This window comes from Salvelinus fontinalis, chromosome 34 (genome assembly GCF_029448725.1).
Source record: "Salvelinus fontinalis isolate EN_2023a chromosome 34, ASM2944872v1, whole genome shotgun sequence".
Classification (NCBI taxonomy): Eukaryota; Metazoa; Chordata; class Actinopteri; order Salmoniformes; family Salmonidae; genus Salvelinus; species Salvelinus fontinalis.
The window spans coordinates 31,561,633-31,576,033 of NC_074698.1; the positions used below are offsets into that span (position 1 = coordinate 31,561,633).

Here is a 14,401-nt window from a genome sequence, read left to right on the forward strand (position 1 = left end):
GGTCTGTCCTCATCCTATAGGTCTACAGTGTGTTACCTCCTGTGGGTCTGTCCTCATCCTCCAGGTCTACAGTATGTTACCTCCTGTGGGTCTGTCCTCATCCTCCAGCTGTAGATCTTGCTGGGGTGTAGTTGTCTGGGGAGGTCGATGTGAGACTGGCTCTCAATGGCCTCCAGCAACACCTTTCTACCTGCCTCCAACAGGCTGTCAAGACCACTCAACACCTGACCTACACACACACACAGAGAGAAACACACAGAGAGAAACACACACAGAGAGAAACACACACAGAGAGAGAAACACACACAGAGAGAGAAACACACACAGAGAGAGAAACAGACACACAGAGAGAGAAACAGACACACAGAGAGAGAAACACACACACACACACACACACAGAGAAACAGACACAGAGAGAGAAACAGACACAGAGAAACAGACACACAGAGAGAGAGAAACAGACACACAGAGAGAAACAGACCCACACCGAGAAACAGACCCACACAGAGAGAGAAACAGACACAGAGAGAGAGAGAGAAACAGACACAGAGAAACAGACACACAGAGAGAAACAGACCCACACCGAGAAACAGACCCACACAGAGAGAGAAACAGACACAGAGAGAGAGAGAGAAACAGACACAGAGAAACAGACACACAGAGAGAAACAGACACACACATAGAGAGAGAGAAACAGACACACAGAGAGAGAGACAGACACACACATAGAGAGAAACAGACACACAGAGAGAGAGAGAAACAGACACATAGAAACAGACACACAGAGAGAGAGGGAAACAGACACACAGAGAGAGAGGGAAACAGACACACAGAGAGGGAAACAGACACATAGAAACAGACACACAGAGAGAAACAGACACACAGAGAGAAACAGACACACACATAGAGAGAGAGAAACAGACACACAGAGAGAGAAACAGACACACACATAGAGAGAAACAGACACAGAGAGAGAGAGAGAAACAGACACATAGAAACAGACACACAGAGAGAAACAGACACACACAGAGAGAGAGAGAAACAGACACACAGAGAGAGAGAGAGAAACAGACACATAGAAACAGACACACAGAGAGAAACAGACACACACAGAGAGAGAGAGAAACAGACACACAGAGAGAGAGAGAGAAACAGACACATAGAAACAGACACACAGAGAGAAACAGACACACACAGAGAGAGAGAGAAACAGACACAGAGAGAGAGAGAGAAACAGACACATAGAAACAGACACACAGAGAGAGAGGGAAACAGACACACAGAGAGAGAGGGAAACAGACACACAGAGAGAGGGAAACAGACACACAGAGAGAGAAACAGACACAGAGAGAGAGAAAAACAGACACATAGAAACAGACACACAGAGAGAGAAACAGACACACAGAGAAAGAGAAACAGACCCAGCATTAGATTCAGGACCTTTATGAAGAAGTCACATTCAAACCGTTATCTTTTCCTCTCCTTCTCCCCCCCCTCTCGCCCCTCCATTCCCCCTCTCCTCTCCCCCCCCCTCTCGCCCTCTCCATTCCCCCTCTCCTCTCGCCCCTCCATTCCCCCTCCCCTCTCCATTCCCCCTCTCGCCCCTCCATTCCCCCTCTCCTCCCCCCCCCCCTCTCCTCTCCCCCCCTCTCGCCCCTCCATTCCACCTCACCTCCTCCCCTCCATTCCCCCTCTCCTCTCCCCTCTCCATTCCCCCTCTCGCCCCTCCTTTCCCCCTCTCCTCTCCTTTCCCCCCTCCATTCCACCTCACCTCCTCCCCTCGCCCCTCCTTCCCACCTCTCCTCCCATCTCCTCCCCTCTCCTCTTCCATCTCCTCTCCTCCCCCTATCCTCCTTCCCACCTCTACCATCTCCTCTCCTCCTTCCCCCTCTCCTCCTCCCCCCTCTCCTCTCCTTCTCCCCCCTCTCCTCCCTTTCCCTCACCCTGCTCCAGCTGTATTCTGTCCATCTCTAGTGAAGCCTCCCCTCTCTCCTCCCCATCCCCTCTCCTCCCCCTCTCCTCCCCTCTCCTTCTCCCACCTCTCCTCCTTCTCCCTTCCTCCCCTCTCTCCTCCCCCTTCCTCCCCTCTCTCCTCCCCCTTCCTCCCCTCTCCTCCTTCCCACCTCTCCTCCTTCCCACCTCTCCTCTTCCCTCTCCTCTCCCTATCCTCCTTCCCACCTCTACCATCTCCTCTCCTCCTTCTCCCTCCCTTCCCCCCCTCTCCTCTCCTTCTCCCCCCTCTCCTCCTTCCCACCTCTCCTCCCCTCCCTCTCCTCACCCTGCTCCAGCTGTATTCTGTCCATCTCTAGTGAAGCCATGTCGCTGAGTAGAGTCATCCCCTCCAGAGCCCAGACCTCCAGACACCCAGGACTGGCCACGTGTCTCCCCAGCGAGGAGGCCTCTGTCTGGAGCAGGGTGGTTAGGGCAGGAGGGGCAGCCTGGGGCATCTGACTGGCAGCCAACAGTGTCATCATACCAGCCATGGGGTGATCAGGGACGATGTTTAGAGGGGAGGGAGGGGGAGGGCAGGGAGAGAGAGGGGGAGGAGAGGACGCGTGAGTGTCGGGACTGGGTCTAAAGGTCGCTCGCTCGGCGCTCGCCGTGGTGCACGATGGGTAATGGGCCGGGCTCGACTTCTTTGTGACTTCTGGTTTAGTCTCCACCTTCGGGACGAACGGAGGGAGCTGACAGGCTCCTCGGCAGCCGTAGGTCAACATCTCCATCTTGACCTCTCCTGTCTCCTCTTCCTCCTCCTCCTCCTCGGTCTGTTGTTCTTGTGGCTGTGTGGGGGGTAGAGGAGGACGGGGCTGGGGGGCTGAGGGGAGGCTGGTGTGTTTGTGTGGCAGAGGAGGACGGGGCTGGGGGGCTGAGGGGAGGCTGGTGTGTTTGTGTGGCAGAGGAGGACGGGGCTGGGGGGCTGAGGGGAGGCTGGTGTGTTTATGTGGGTGTGTAAGGCTGGGATGTGTGTGTAATTGTGCGTGCGTGAGATGTGTGCGTTTGAGGCTTGACTCTCCGTCTCTCTCTACTTGGCTGAGGGTTGGAGGGCTGGAGGTCCGGAGCTCCAGGCCCAGGGCAGCAGGACTCATGCCCAGCTGGGGTGCCTCCTGGTCGGGGTCACGCTTCAGCGCGGTCCCTTGGTCTGGCCGGAGCTCCAGGCCCCGAGGCGTCACGTCTGGAGCTGTGGCCCGGGGCAGAGGCGGCAGAGAGGAGACCGAGGGGTGTGTGTCACCCCCTGCTGGATGGGGGCAGGGGGGGAACGGGGCGCTGAACGGAGCGGTGATGGACTGGTAACGGTAACCAGGGGTGATATCTGTCCACACACACACACACACACACACACACACACACACACACACACACACAGGGTCAGATAAATAATTCACATGATCCCTCTCATCAAGCAGTGGTGCATCTAAACAGACCGGTTCTAGACAGACCGGTTCTAGACAGACGACAGACCGGTTCTAGACAGACGACAGACCGGTTCTAGACAGACGACAGACCGGTTCTAGACAGACCGGTTCTAGACAGACGACAGACCGGTTCTAGACAGACGACAGACCGGTTCTATACAGACGACAGACCGGTTCTATACAGACGACAGACCGGTTCTATACAGACGACAGACCGGTTCTATACAGACTAGACGACAGACCGGTTCTAGACAGACTAGACGACAGACCGGTTCTAGACAGACTGGTTCTATACAGACGACAGACCGGTTCTAGACAGACGACAGACCGGTTCTAGACAGACGACAGACAGAATTTAACAGAACAACAATAGAATATGACAGAATATAATAGAATAGAATATAATAGAATATGACAGAATAGAATATAATAGAATATGACAGAATAGAATATAATAGAATATGACAGACTATAATAGAATATGACAGACTAGAATATAATATGACAGAATAGAATAGAATATGACAGAATAGAATATAATATGACAGAATAGAATATAATATGACAGAATATAACAAAATAGAATAGAATGACAAAATAGAATAGAATATGACAGAATATAATATGACAGAATATGACAAAATAGAATATAATATGACAGAATAGATTAGAATATGACAGAATAGAATATGACAATAGAATATAATATGACAGAATAGAATATAATATGACAGAATAGCATATAATATGACAGAATAGAATAGAATATGACAGAATAGAATATGACAGAATAGAATAGAATATGACAGAATATAATAGAATATGACAGAATAGAATATAATATGACAGAATAGAATATAATATGACAGAATAGAATATAATATGACAGAATATAACAAAATAGAATAGAATATGACAAAATAGAATAGAATATGACAGAATATAATATGACAGAATATGACAAAATAGAATAGAATATGACAGAATAGAATGACAGAATAGAATATAATATGACAGAATAGAATATAATATGACAGAATAGCATATAATATGACAGAATAGAATAGAATATGACAGAATAGAATATAATATGACAGAATAGAATATAATATGACAGAATAGCATATAATATGACAGAATAGAATATAATATGACAGAATAGAATATAATATGACAGAATAGAATAGAATATGACAGACTATAATAGAATATGACAGAATAGAATATAATATGACAGAATAGAATATAATATGACAGAATAGCATATAATATGACAGAATAGAACATAATATGACAGAATAGAATATAATATGACAGAATGACAAAATAGAAAAGAATATGACAGAATATATTATGACAGAATATGACAAAATAGAATAGAATGACAGAATAGAACAGAATATGACAGAATAGAATATGACAGAATAGAATATAATATGACAGAATAGCATATAATATGACAGAATAGAATAGAATATGACAGAATAGAATATGACAGAATAGAATAGAATATGACAGAATAGAATAGAATATGACAGAATAGAATATAATATGACAGAATAGAATATAATATGACAGAATATAACAAAATAGAATAGAATATGACAAAATAGAATAGAATATGACAGAATATAATATGACAGAATATGACAAAATAGAATAGAATATGACAGAATAGAATATGACAGAATAGAATATAATATGACAGAATAGAATATAATATGACAGAATAGCATATAATATGACAGAATAGAATATAATATGACAGAATAGAATATAATATGACAGAATGACAAAATAGAAAAGAATATGACAGAATATATTATGACAGAATATGACAAAATAGAATAGAATGACAGAATAGAACAGAATATGACAGAATAGAATATAATATGACAGAATAGAATATAATATGACAGAATAGCATATAATATGACAGAATAGCATATAATATGACAGAATAGAATATAATATGACAGAATGACAAAATAGAAAAGAATATGACAGAATATATTATGACAGAATATGACAAAATAGAATAGAATGACAGAATAGAACAGAATATGACAGAATAGAATATAATATGACAGAATATGATATAATATGACAGAATATGATATATGACAGAATATGATATAATATGACAGAATGACAAAATAGAATAGAATATGACAGAATAGAATATGACAGAATGTGACAAAATAGAATAGAATATGACAGAATAGAATATGACAGAATAGAATAGGACAAAATAGAATAGAACATGACAAAATAGAATAGAATCTGACAAAATAGAATAGAATCTGACAAAATAGAATATAATCTGACAAAATAGAATATGACAAAATAGAACATGACAAAATAGAACATGGACAAAATAGAATATGACAGAATAGAATATGACAGAATAGAATATAATGACAGAATAGAATATAATATGACAGAATAGAATATAATATGACAGAATAGAATATGACAGAATAGAATATAATGACAGAATAGAATATATTATGACAGATTAGAATATGACAGATTAGAATATGACAGAATAGAATATAATGACAGAATAGAATATAATGACAGAATAGAATAGAATATGACAGAATAGAATATGACAGATTAGAATATGACAGAATAGAATATAATGACAGAATAGAATAGAATATGACAGAATAGAATATGACAGATTAGAATATGACAGAATAGAATATAATGACAGAATAGAATAGAATATGACAGAATAGAATATGACAGAATAGAATATAATGACAGAATAGAATAGAATATGACAGAATAGAATAGAATATGACAGAATAGAATAGAATATGACAGAATAGAATAGAATATGACAGAATAGAATATAATGACAGAATAGAATATAATGACAGAATAGAATAGAATATGACAGAACAGATCATAAACTGGGTGGTTCGAGCTCTGAATTCTGATTGGCTGACAGCCGTGGTATATCAGACAGTATAACACAGGTGTGACAAAACATGTATTTTTCCTGTTCTAAATAGTATTTAACAGGAGGCTCACCTGTGTAGATTCGGTGAAAGGGAGCGGTGGTCTGTTTCTCCCCCCTCTCTCTCCCCCCCTCCTCTCCCTCGTCCTGCTTGGGTCTCAGGGGGGAGGCAGAGTGTGGGGCGGGGGGGCGAGGGAGGGGAGAGGAAGGGTGAGACCTCTCTCTCTGGAGAGTGGGCCTGGGGGAGGACAGGGGGGTGAGGGAGGAGGTGGAAGGGGGAGGCGAACGGAGGGGAGTTTTATGGCATTGGAGGGAGGGGGAGGGAGTGGGGCGTGGCGAGGGGCGGCGTTTGGGCTCGGAACTCCTCTTATTGGTCTTCTCTTCTAGCTCCGCCCTCTGTTCACTGGCCTTCAGACGCTCCTACAACAGAGAGAGCGTGGGGTGAGGATGAGAGAGCGCGGGACATTAGGTGTGTCCTCAGCACCAGTTAGGTGTGTATCAGGTGTGCATCAGGTGTGCATCAGGTGTGTCCTCACCATCAGTTAGGTGTGTATCAGGTGTGTATCAGGTGTGTATCAGGTGTGTCCTCACCACCAGTTAGGTGTGTATCAGGTGTGTCCTCACCATCAGTTAGGTGTGTATCAGGTGTGTATCAGGTGTGTATCAGGTGTGTCCTCACCACCAGTTAGGTGTGTATCAGGTGTGTCCTCACCATCAGTTAGGTGTGTATCAGGTGTGTATCAGGTGTGTATCAGGTGTGTCCTCACCATCAGTTAGGTGTGTATCAGGTGTGTATCAGGTGTGTCCTCACCACCAGTTAGGTGTGTATCAGGTGTGTATCAGGTGTGTATCAGGTGTGTATCAGGTGTGTCCTCACCACCAGTTAGGTGTGTATCAGGTGTGTCCTCACCATCAGTTAGGTGTGCATCAGGTGTGCATCAGGTGTGCATCAGGTGTGCATCAGGTGTGCATCAGGTGTGTCCTCACCATCAGTTAGGTGTGTATCAGGTGTGCATCAGGTGTGCATCAGGTGTGCATCAGGTGTGTATCAGGTGTGTATCAGGTGTGTATCAGGTGTGTATCAGGTGTGTCCTCACCACCAGTTAGGTGTGTATCAGGTGTGTATCAGGTGTGTATCAGGTGTGCATCAGGTGTGCATCAGGTGTGCATCAGGTGTGCATCAGGTGTGCATCAGGTGTGCATCAGGTGTGCATCAGGTGTGCATCAGGTGTGTATCAGGTGTGTATCAGGTGTGTATCAGGTGTGTCCTCACCACCAGTTAGGTGTGTATCAGGTGTGCATCAGGTGTGCATCAGGTGTGCATCAGGTGTGCATCAGGTGTGTATCAGGTGTGTATCAGGTGTGTATCAGGTGTGTCCTCACCACCAGTTAGGTGTGTATCAGGTGTGCATCAGGTGTGCATCAGGTGTGCATCAGGTGTGTATCAGGTGTGTCCTCGCCATCAGTTAGGTGTGTATCAGGTGTGTATCAGGTGTGTATCAGGTGTGTCCTCACCACCAGTTAGGTGTGTATCAGGTGTGTATCAGGTGTGTATCAGGTGTGTATCAGGTGTGTATCAGGTGTGTCCTCACCACCAGTTAGGTGTGTATCAGGTGTGTCCTCACCATCAGTTAGGTGTGTATCAGGTGTGCATCAGGTGTGCATCAGGTGTGCATCAGGTGTGCATCAGGTGTGCATCAGGTGTGCATCAGGTGTGCATCAGGTGTGTCCTCACCATCAGTTAGGTGTGTATCAGGTGTGCATCAGGTGTGCATCAGGTGTGCATCAGGTGTGTATCAGGTGTGTATCAGGTGTGTATCAGGTGTGTATCAGGTGTGTCCTCACCACCAGTTAGGTGTGTATCAGGTGTGTATCAGGTGTGTATCAGGTGTGCATCAGGTGTGCATCAGGTGTGCATCAGGTGTGCATCAGGTGTGCATCAGGTGTGCATCAGGTGTGCATCAGGTGTGTATCAGGTGTGCATCAGGTGTGCATCAGGTGTGCATCAGGTGTGTATCAGGTGTGTATCAGGTGTGTATCAGGTGTGTCCTCACCACCAGTTAGGTGTGTATCAGGTGTGCATCAGGTGTGCATCAGGTGTGCATCAGGTGTGTATCAGGTGTGTCCTCACCACCAGTTAGGTGTGTATCAGGTGTGCATCAGGTGTGCATCAGGTGTGCATCAGGTGTGTATCAGGTGTGTCCTCGCCATCAGTTAGGTGTGTATCAGGTGTGTATCAGGTGTGTATCAGGTGTGCATCAGGTGTGTCCTCACCATCAGTTAGGTGTGTATCAGGTGTGTATCAGGTGTGCATCAGGTGTGCATCAGGTGTGCATCAGGTGTGCATCAGGTGTGCATCAGGTGTGCATCAGGTGTGCATCAGGTGTGTCCTCACCACCAGTTAGGTGTGTATCAGGTGTGTATCAGGTGTGTATCAGATGTGTCCTCACCATCAGTTAGGTGTGTATCAGGTGTGTATCAGGTGTGTCCTCACCACCAGTTAGGTGTGTATCAGGTGTGTATCAGGTGTGTATCAGGTGTGTCCTCACCATCAGTTAGGTGTGCATCAGGTGTGCATCAGGTGTGCATCAGGTGTGCATCAGGTGTGCATCAGGTGTGTATCAGGTGTGTCCTCACCACCAGTTAGGTGTGTATCAGGTGTGTATCAGGTGTGCATCAGGTGTGTCCTCACCACCAGTTAGGTGTGCATCAGGTGTGAATCAGGTGTGTATCAGGTGTGTATCAGGTGTGCATCAGGTGTGCATCAGGTGTGTCCTCACCACCAGTTAGGTGTGAATCAGGTGTGTATCAGGTGTGCATCAGGTGTGCATCAGGTGTGCATCAGGTGTGCATCAGGTGTGCATCAGGTGTGCATCAGGTGTGCATCAGGTGTGCATCAGGTGTGTCCTCACCACCAGTTAGGTGTGTATCAGGTGTGTATCAGGTGTGTATCAGATGTGTCCTCACCACCAGTTAGGTGTGTATCAGGTGTGTATCAGGTGTGTATCAGGTGTGTCCTCACCATCAGTTAGGTGTGTATCAGGTGTGCATCAGGTGTGTATCAGGTGTGTATCAGGTGTGTCCTCACCATCAGTTAGGTGTGTATCAGGTGTGCATCAGGTGTGCATCAGGTGTGTATCAGGTGTGTATCAGGTGTGCATCAGGTGTGTCCTCACCACCAATTAGGTGTGCATCAGGTGTGTATCAGGTGTGTATCAGGTGTGCATCAGGTGTGTCCTCACCATCAGTTAGGTGTGCATCAGGTGTGCATCAGGTGTGCATCAGGTGTGCATCAGGTGTGCATCAGGTGTGTATCAGGTGTGTATCAGGTGTGTATCAGGTGTGTATCAGGTGTGTCCTCACCATCAGTTAGGTGTGCATCAGGTGTGCATCAGGTGTGCATCAGGTGTGCATCAGGTGTGCATCAGGTGTGTATCAGGTGTGTCCTCACCTCCAGTTAGGTGTGTATCAGGTGTGTATCAGGTGTGTATCAGGTGTGTCCTCACCTCCAGTTAGGTGTGCATCAGGTGTGTATCAGGTGTGTATCAGGTGTGTATCAGGTGTGCATCAGGTGTGTCCTCACCATCAGTTAGGTGTGTATCAGGTGTGCATCAGGTGTGCATCAGGTGTGCATCAGGTGTGCATCAGGTGTGCATCAGGTGTGCATCAGGTGTGTCCTCACCACCAGTTAGGTGTGTATCAGGTGTGTATCAGGTGTGTATCAGGTGTGTCCTCACCATCAGTTAGGTGTGTATCAGGTGTGCATCAGGTGTGCATCAGGTGTGTATCAGGTGTGTCCTCACCATCAGTTAGGTGTGTATCAGGTGTGTATCAGGTGTGTATCAGGTGTGTCCTCACCATCAGTTAGGTGTGTATCAGGTGTGCATCAGGTGTGCATCAGGTGTGTATCAGGTGTGTATCAGGTGTGCATCAGGTGTGTCCTCACCACCAGTTAGGTGTGCATCAGGTGTGTATCAGGTGTGTATCAGGTGTGCATCAGGTGTGCATCAGGTGTGCATCAGGTGTGCATCAGGTGTGCATCAGGTGTGCATCAGGTGTGCATCAGGTGTGTATCAGGTGTGTATCAGGTGTGTATCAGGTGTGTCCTCACCACCAGTTAGGTGTGTATCAGGTGTGTATCAGGTGAGTATCAGGTGTGTCCTCACCATCAGTTAGGTGTGCATCAGGTGTGCATCAGGTGTGTATCAGGTGTGTATCAGGTGTGTCCTCACCATCAGTTAGGTGTGTATCAGGTGTGCATCAGGTGTGCATCAGGTGTGCATCAGGTGTGTATCAGGTGTGTCCTCAGCACCAGTTAGGTGTGTATCAGGTGTGTATCAGGTGTGTCCTCACCACCAGTTAGGTGTGTATCAGGTGTGTATCAGGTGTGTATCAGGTGTGTATCAGGTGTGTATCAGGTGTGTCCTCACCATCAGTTAGGTGTGTATCAGGTGTGTATCAGGTGTGTATCAGGTGTGTATCAGGTGTGTCCTCACCACCAGTTAGGTGTGTATCAGGTGTGTATCAGGTGTGTATCAGGTGTGTCCTCACCACCAGTTAGGTGTGTATCAGGTGTGTATCAGGTGTGTCCTCACCATCAGTTAGGTGTGTATCAGGTGTGCATCAGGTGTGTATTAGGTGTGTATCAGGTGTGTCCTCACCATCAGTTAGGTGTGTATCAGGTGTGTATCAGGTGTGTATCAGGTGTGTCCTCACCACCAGTTAGGTGTGTATCAGGTGTGCATCAGGTGTGTATCAGGTGTGTCCTCACCACCAGTTAGGTGTGTATCAGGTGTGTATCAGGTGTGCATCAGGTGTGCATCAGGTGTGCATCAGGTGTGCATCAGGTGTGCATCAGGTGTGTATCAGGTGTGTATCAGGTGTGTATCAGGTGTGTCCTCACCACCAGTTAGGTGTGTATCAGGTGTGTATCAGGTGTGTATCAGATGTGTCCTCACCATCAGTTAGGTGTGTATCAGGTGCGCATCAGGTGTGTATCAGGTGTGTATCAGGTGTGTATCAGGTGTGTATCAGGTGTGTCCTCACCATCAGTTAGGTGTGTATCAGGTGTGCATCAGGTGTGCATCAGGTGTGCATCAGGTGTGCATCAGGTGTGTCCTCAGCACCAGTTAGGTGTGTATCAGGTGTGCATCAGGTGTGCATCAGGTGTGCATCAGGTGTGCATCAGGTGTGCATCAGGTGTGCATCAGGTGTGCATCAGGTGTGCATCAGGTGTGCATCAGGTGTGTATCAGGTGTGTCCTCACCACCAGTTAGGTGTGTATCAGGTGTGTATCAGGTGTGTCCTCACCACCAGTTAGGTGTGTATCAGGTGTGTCCTCACCACCAGTTAGGTGTGTATCAGGTGTGTATCAGGTGTGTCCTCACCACCAGTTAGGTGTGTATCAGGTGTGTATCATGTGTGTATCAGGTTTGTCCTCACCATCAGTTAGGTGTGTATCAGGTGTGTCCTCACCACCAGTTAGGTGTGCATCAGGTGTGCATCAGGTGTGCATCAGGTGTGTATCAGGTGTGTATCAGGTGTGCATCAGGTGTGTATCAGGTGTGTATCAGGTGTGCATCAGGTGCGTATCAGGTGTGTATCAGGTGTGCATCAGGTGTGTATCAGGTGTGTATCAGGTGTGTATCAGGTGTGTATCAGGTGTGTCCTCACCATCAGTTAGGTGTGTATCAGGTGTGTCCTCACCACCAGTTAGGTGTGCATCAGGTGTGCATCAGGTGTGCATCAGGTGTGTATCAGGTGTGTATCAGGTGTGCATCAGGTGTGTATCAGGTGTGTATCAGGTGTGCATCAGGTGTGTATCAGGTGTGTATCAGGTGTGTCCTCACCACCAGTTAGGTGTGTATCAGGTGTGTATCAGGTGTGTATCAGGTGTGTATCAGGTGTGTATCAGGTGTGTATCAGGTGTGTATCAGGTGTGTATCAGGTGTGCATCAGGTGTGCATCAGGTGTGTCCTCACCATCAGTTAGGTGTGTATCAGGTGTGTCCTCACCACCAGTTAGGTGTGCATCAGGTGTGCATCAGGTGTGCATCAGGTGTGCATCAGGTGTGCATCAGGTGTGCATCAGGTGTGCATCAGGTGTGCATCAGGTGTGCATCAGGTGTGCATCAGGTGTGCATCAGGTGTGTATCAGGTGTGTATCAGGTGTGTCCTCACCACCAGTTAGGTGTGTATCAGGTGTGTATCAGGTGTGTATCAGGTGTGTATCAGGTGTGTCCTCACCACCAGTTAGGTGTGTATCAGGTGTGCATCAGGTGTGTCCTCACCATCAGTTAGGTGTGTATCAGGTGTGCATCAGGTGTGCATCAGGTGTGTATCAGGTGTGTATCAGGTGTGTATCAGGTGTGTATCAGGTGTGTATCAGGTGTGTCCTCACCACCAGTTAGGTGTGTATCAGGTGTGTATCAGGTGTGTATCAGGTGTGTATCAGGTGTGCATCAGGTGTGTATCAGGTGTGTATCAGGTGTGCATCAGGTGTGTATCAGGTGTGTATCAGGTGTGTATCAGGTGTGTATCAGGTGTGTACTCACCACCAGTTAGGTGTGTATCAGGTGTGTATCAGGTGTGTATCAGGTGTGTCCTCACCACCAGTTAGGTGTGTATCAGGTGTGTATCAGGTGTGCATCAGGTGTGCATCAGGTGTGTATCAGGTGTGTCCTCACCACCAGTCAGGTGTGTATCAGGTGTGCATCAGGTGTGTATCAGGTGTGTCCTCACCACCAGTTAGGTGTGTATCAGGTGTGTATCAGGTGTGCATCAGGTGTGTATCAGGTGTGTATCAGGTGTGTCCTCACCACCAGTTAGGTGTGTATCAGGTGTGCATCAGGTGTGTATCAGGTGTGTCCTCACCATCAGTTAGGTGTGTATCAGGTGTGTATCAGGTGTGTATCAGGTGTGTATCAGGTGTGCATCAGGTGTGTCCTCACCACCAGTTAGGTGTGCATGAGGTGTGTATCAGGTGTGTATCAGGTGTGTCCTCACCACCAGTTAGGTGTGTATCAGGTGTGCATCAGGTGTGTATCAGGTGTGTCCTCACCATCAGGTGAGCGTTCCTCTGTAGCTCCAGGACCTGAGCAGCATGTTGTTGAATCATCACCAGTTCATGTTGCCTCAGCAACTGTTGCTGTGACAACATCTGGAGCTGAGCTGCATGTTGCAGAGAACTCCCTGCTCCGTACGCCCCTGGCCACAGGGGGGGCGCCACCCTCCATCCATCACATCTCCTCCTACGGGGGGGGGGGGACGACACAATATAGGGTTATGCCTGGTCAAAGCAGTGTTCCGTACACCCCCTGGCCACAGGGGGGGCGCCACCTCCATCCAACACATCTCCTCCTACGGGGGGGGGGGACGACACAATATAGGGTTATGCCTGATCAAAGCAGTGTTCCGTACACCCCTGGCCACAGGGGGCGCCACCTCCATCCAACACATCTCCTCCTACGGGGGGGGGGGACGACACAATATAGGGTTATGCCTGATCAAAGCAGTGTTCCGTACACCCCCTGGCCACAGGGGGGGCGCCACCTCCATCCAACACATCTCCTCCTACGGGGGGGGGGGGGGGGGACGACAATATAGGGTTATGCCTGATCAAAGCAGTGTTCCGTACACCCCTGGCCACAGGGGGGCGCCACCACCATTCATCACATCTCCTCCTACGGGGGGGGGGGGGGACGACACAATATAGGGTTATGCCTGATCAAAGCAGTGTTCCGTACACCCCTGGCCACAGGGGGGGCGCCACCTCCATCCATCACATCTCCTCCTACGGGGGGGGGGGGGCGGGGGGGGGGGACGGACGGACACAATATAGGGTTATGCCTGATCAAAGCAGTGTTCCGTATACCCCTGGCCACAGGGGGGCGCCACCACCATCCAACACATCTCCTCCTACGGGGGGGGGGGACGACACAATATAGGGTTATGCCTGATCAAAGCAGTGTTCCGTACACCCCTGGCCACAGGGGGGCGCCACCACCATCCGACACATCTCC

The 14,401-nt window shown here is 47.8% G+C and overlaps 1 protein-coding gene across 1 annotated transcript in view; it reads right to left on the reverse strand.

Moving 5' to 3' along the window:
* The window catches only part of LOC129833734 (trinucleotide repeat-containing gene 18 protein-like), a 299,469-nt gene that overhangs the window by 90,845 nt on the left and 194,223 nt on the right, over positions 1–14,401 (reverse strand). Inside the window, 5 exon segments of the mRNA XM_055898516.1 lie at positions 81–229; positions 2,279–3,310; positions 6,456–6,801; positions 13,441–13,595; positions 14,140–14,172. Coding sequence (XP_055754491.1) covers positions 81–229; positions 2,279–3,310; positions 6,456–6,801; positions 13,441–13,595; positions 14,140–14,172 — 1,715 coding nt within the window.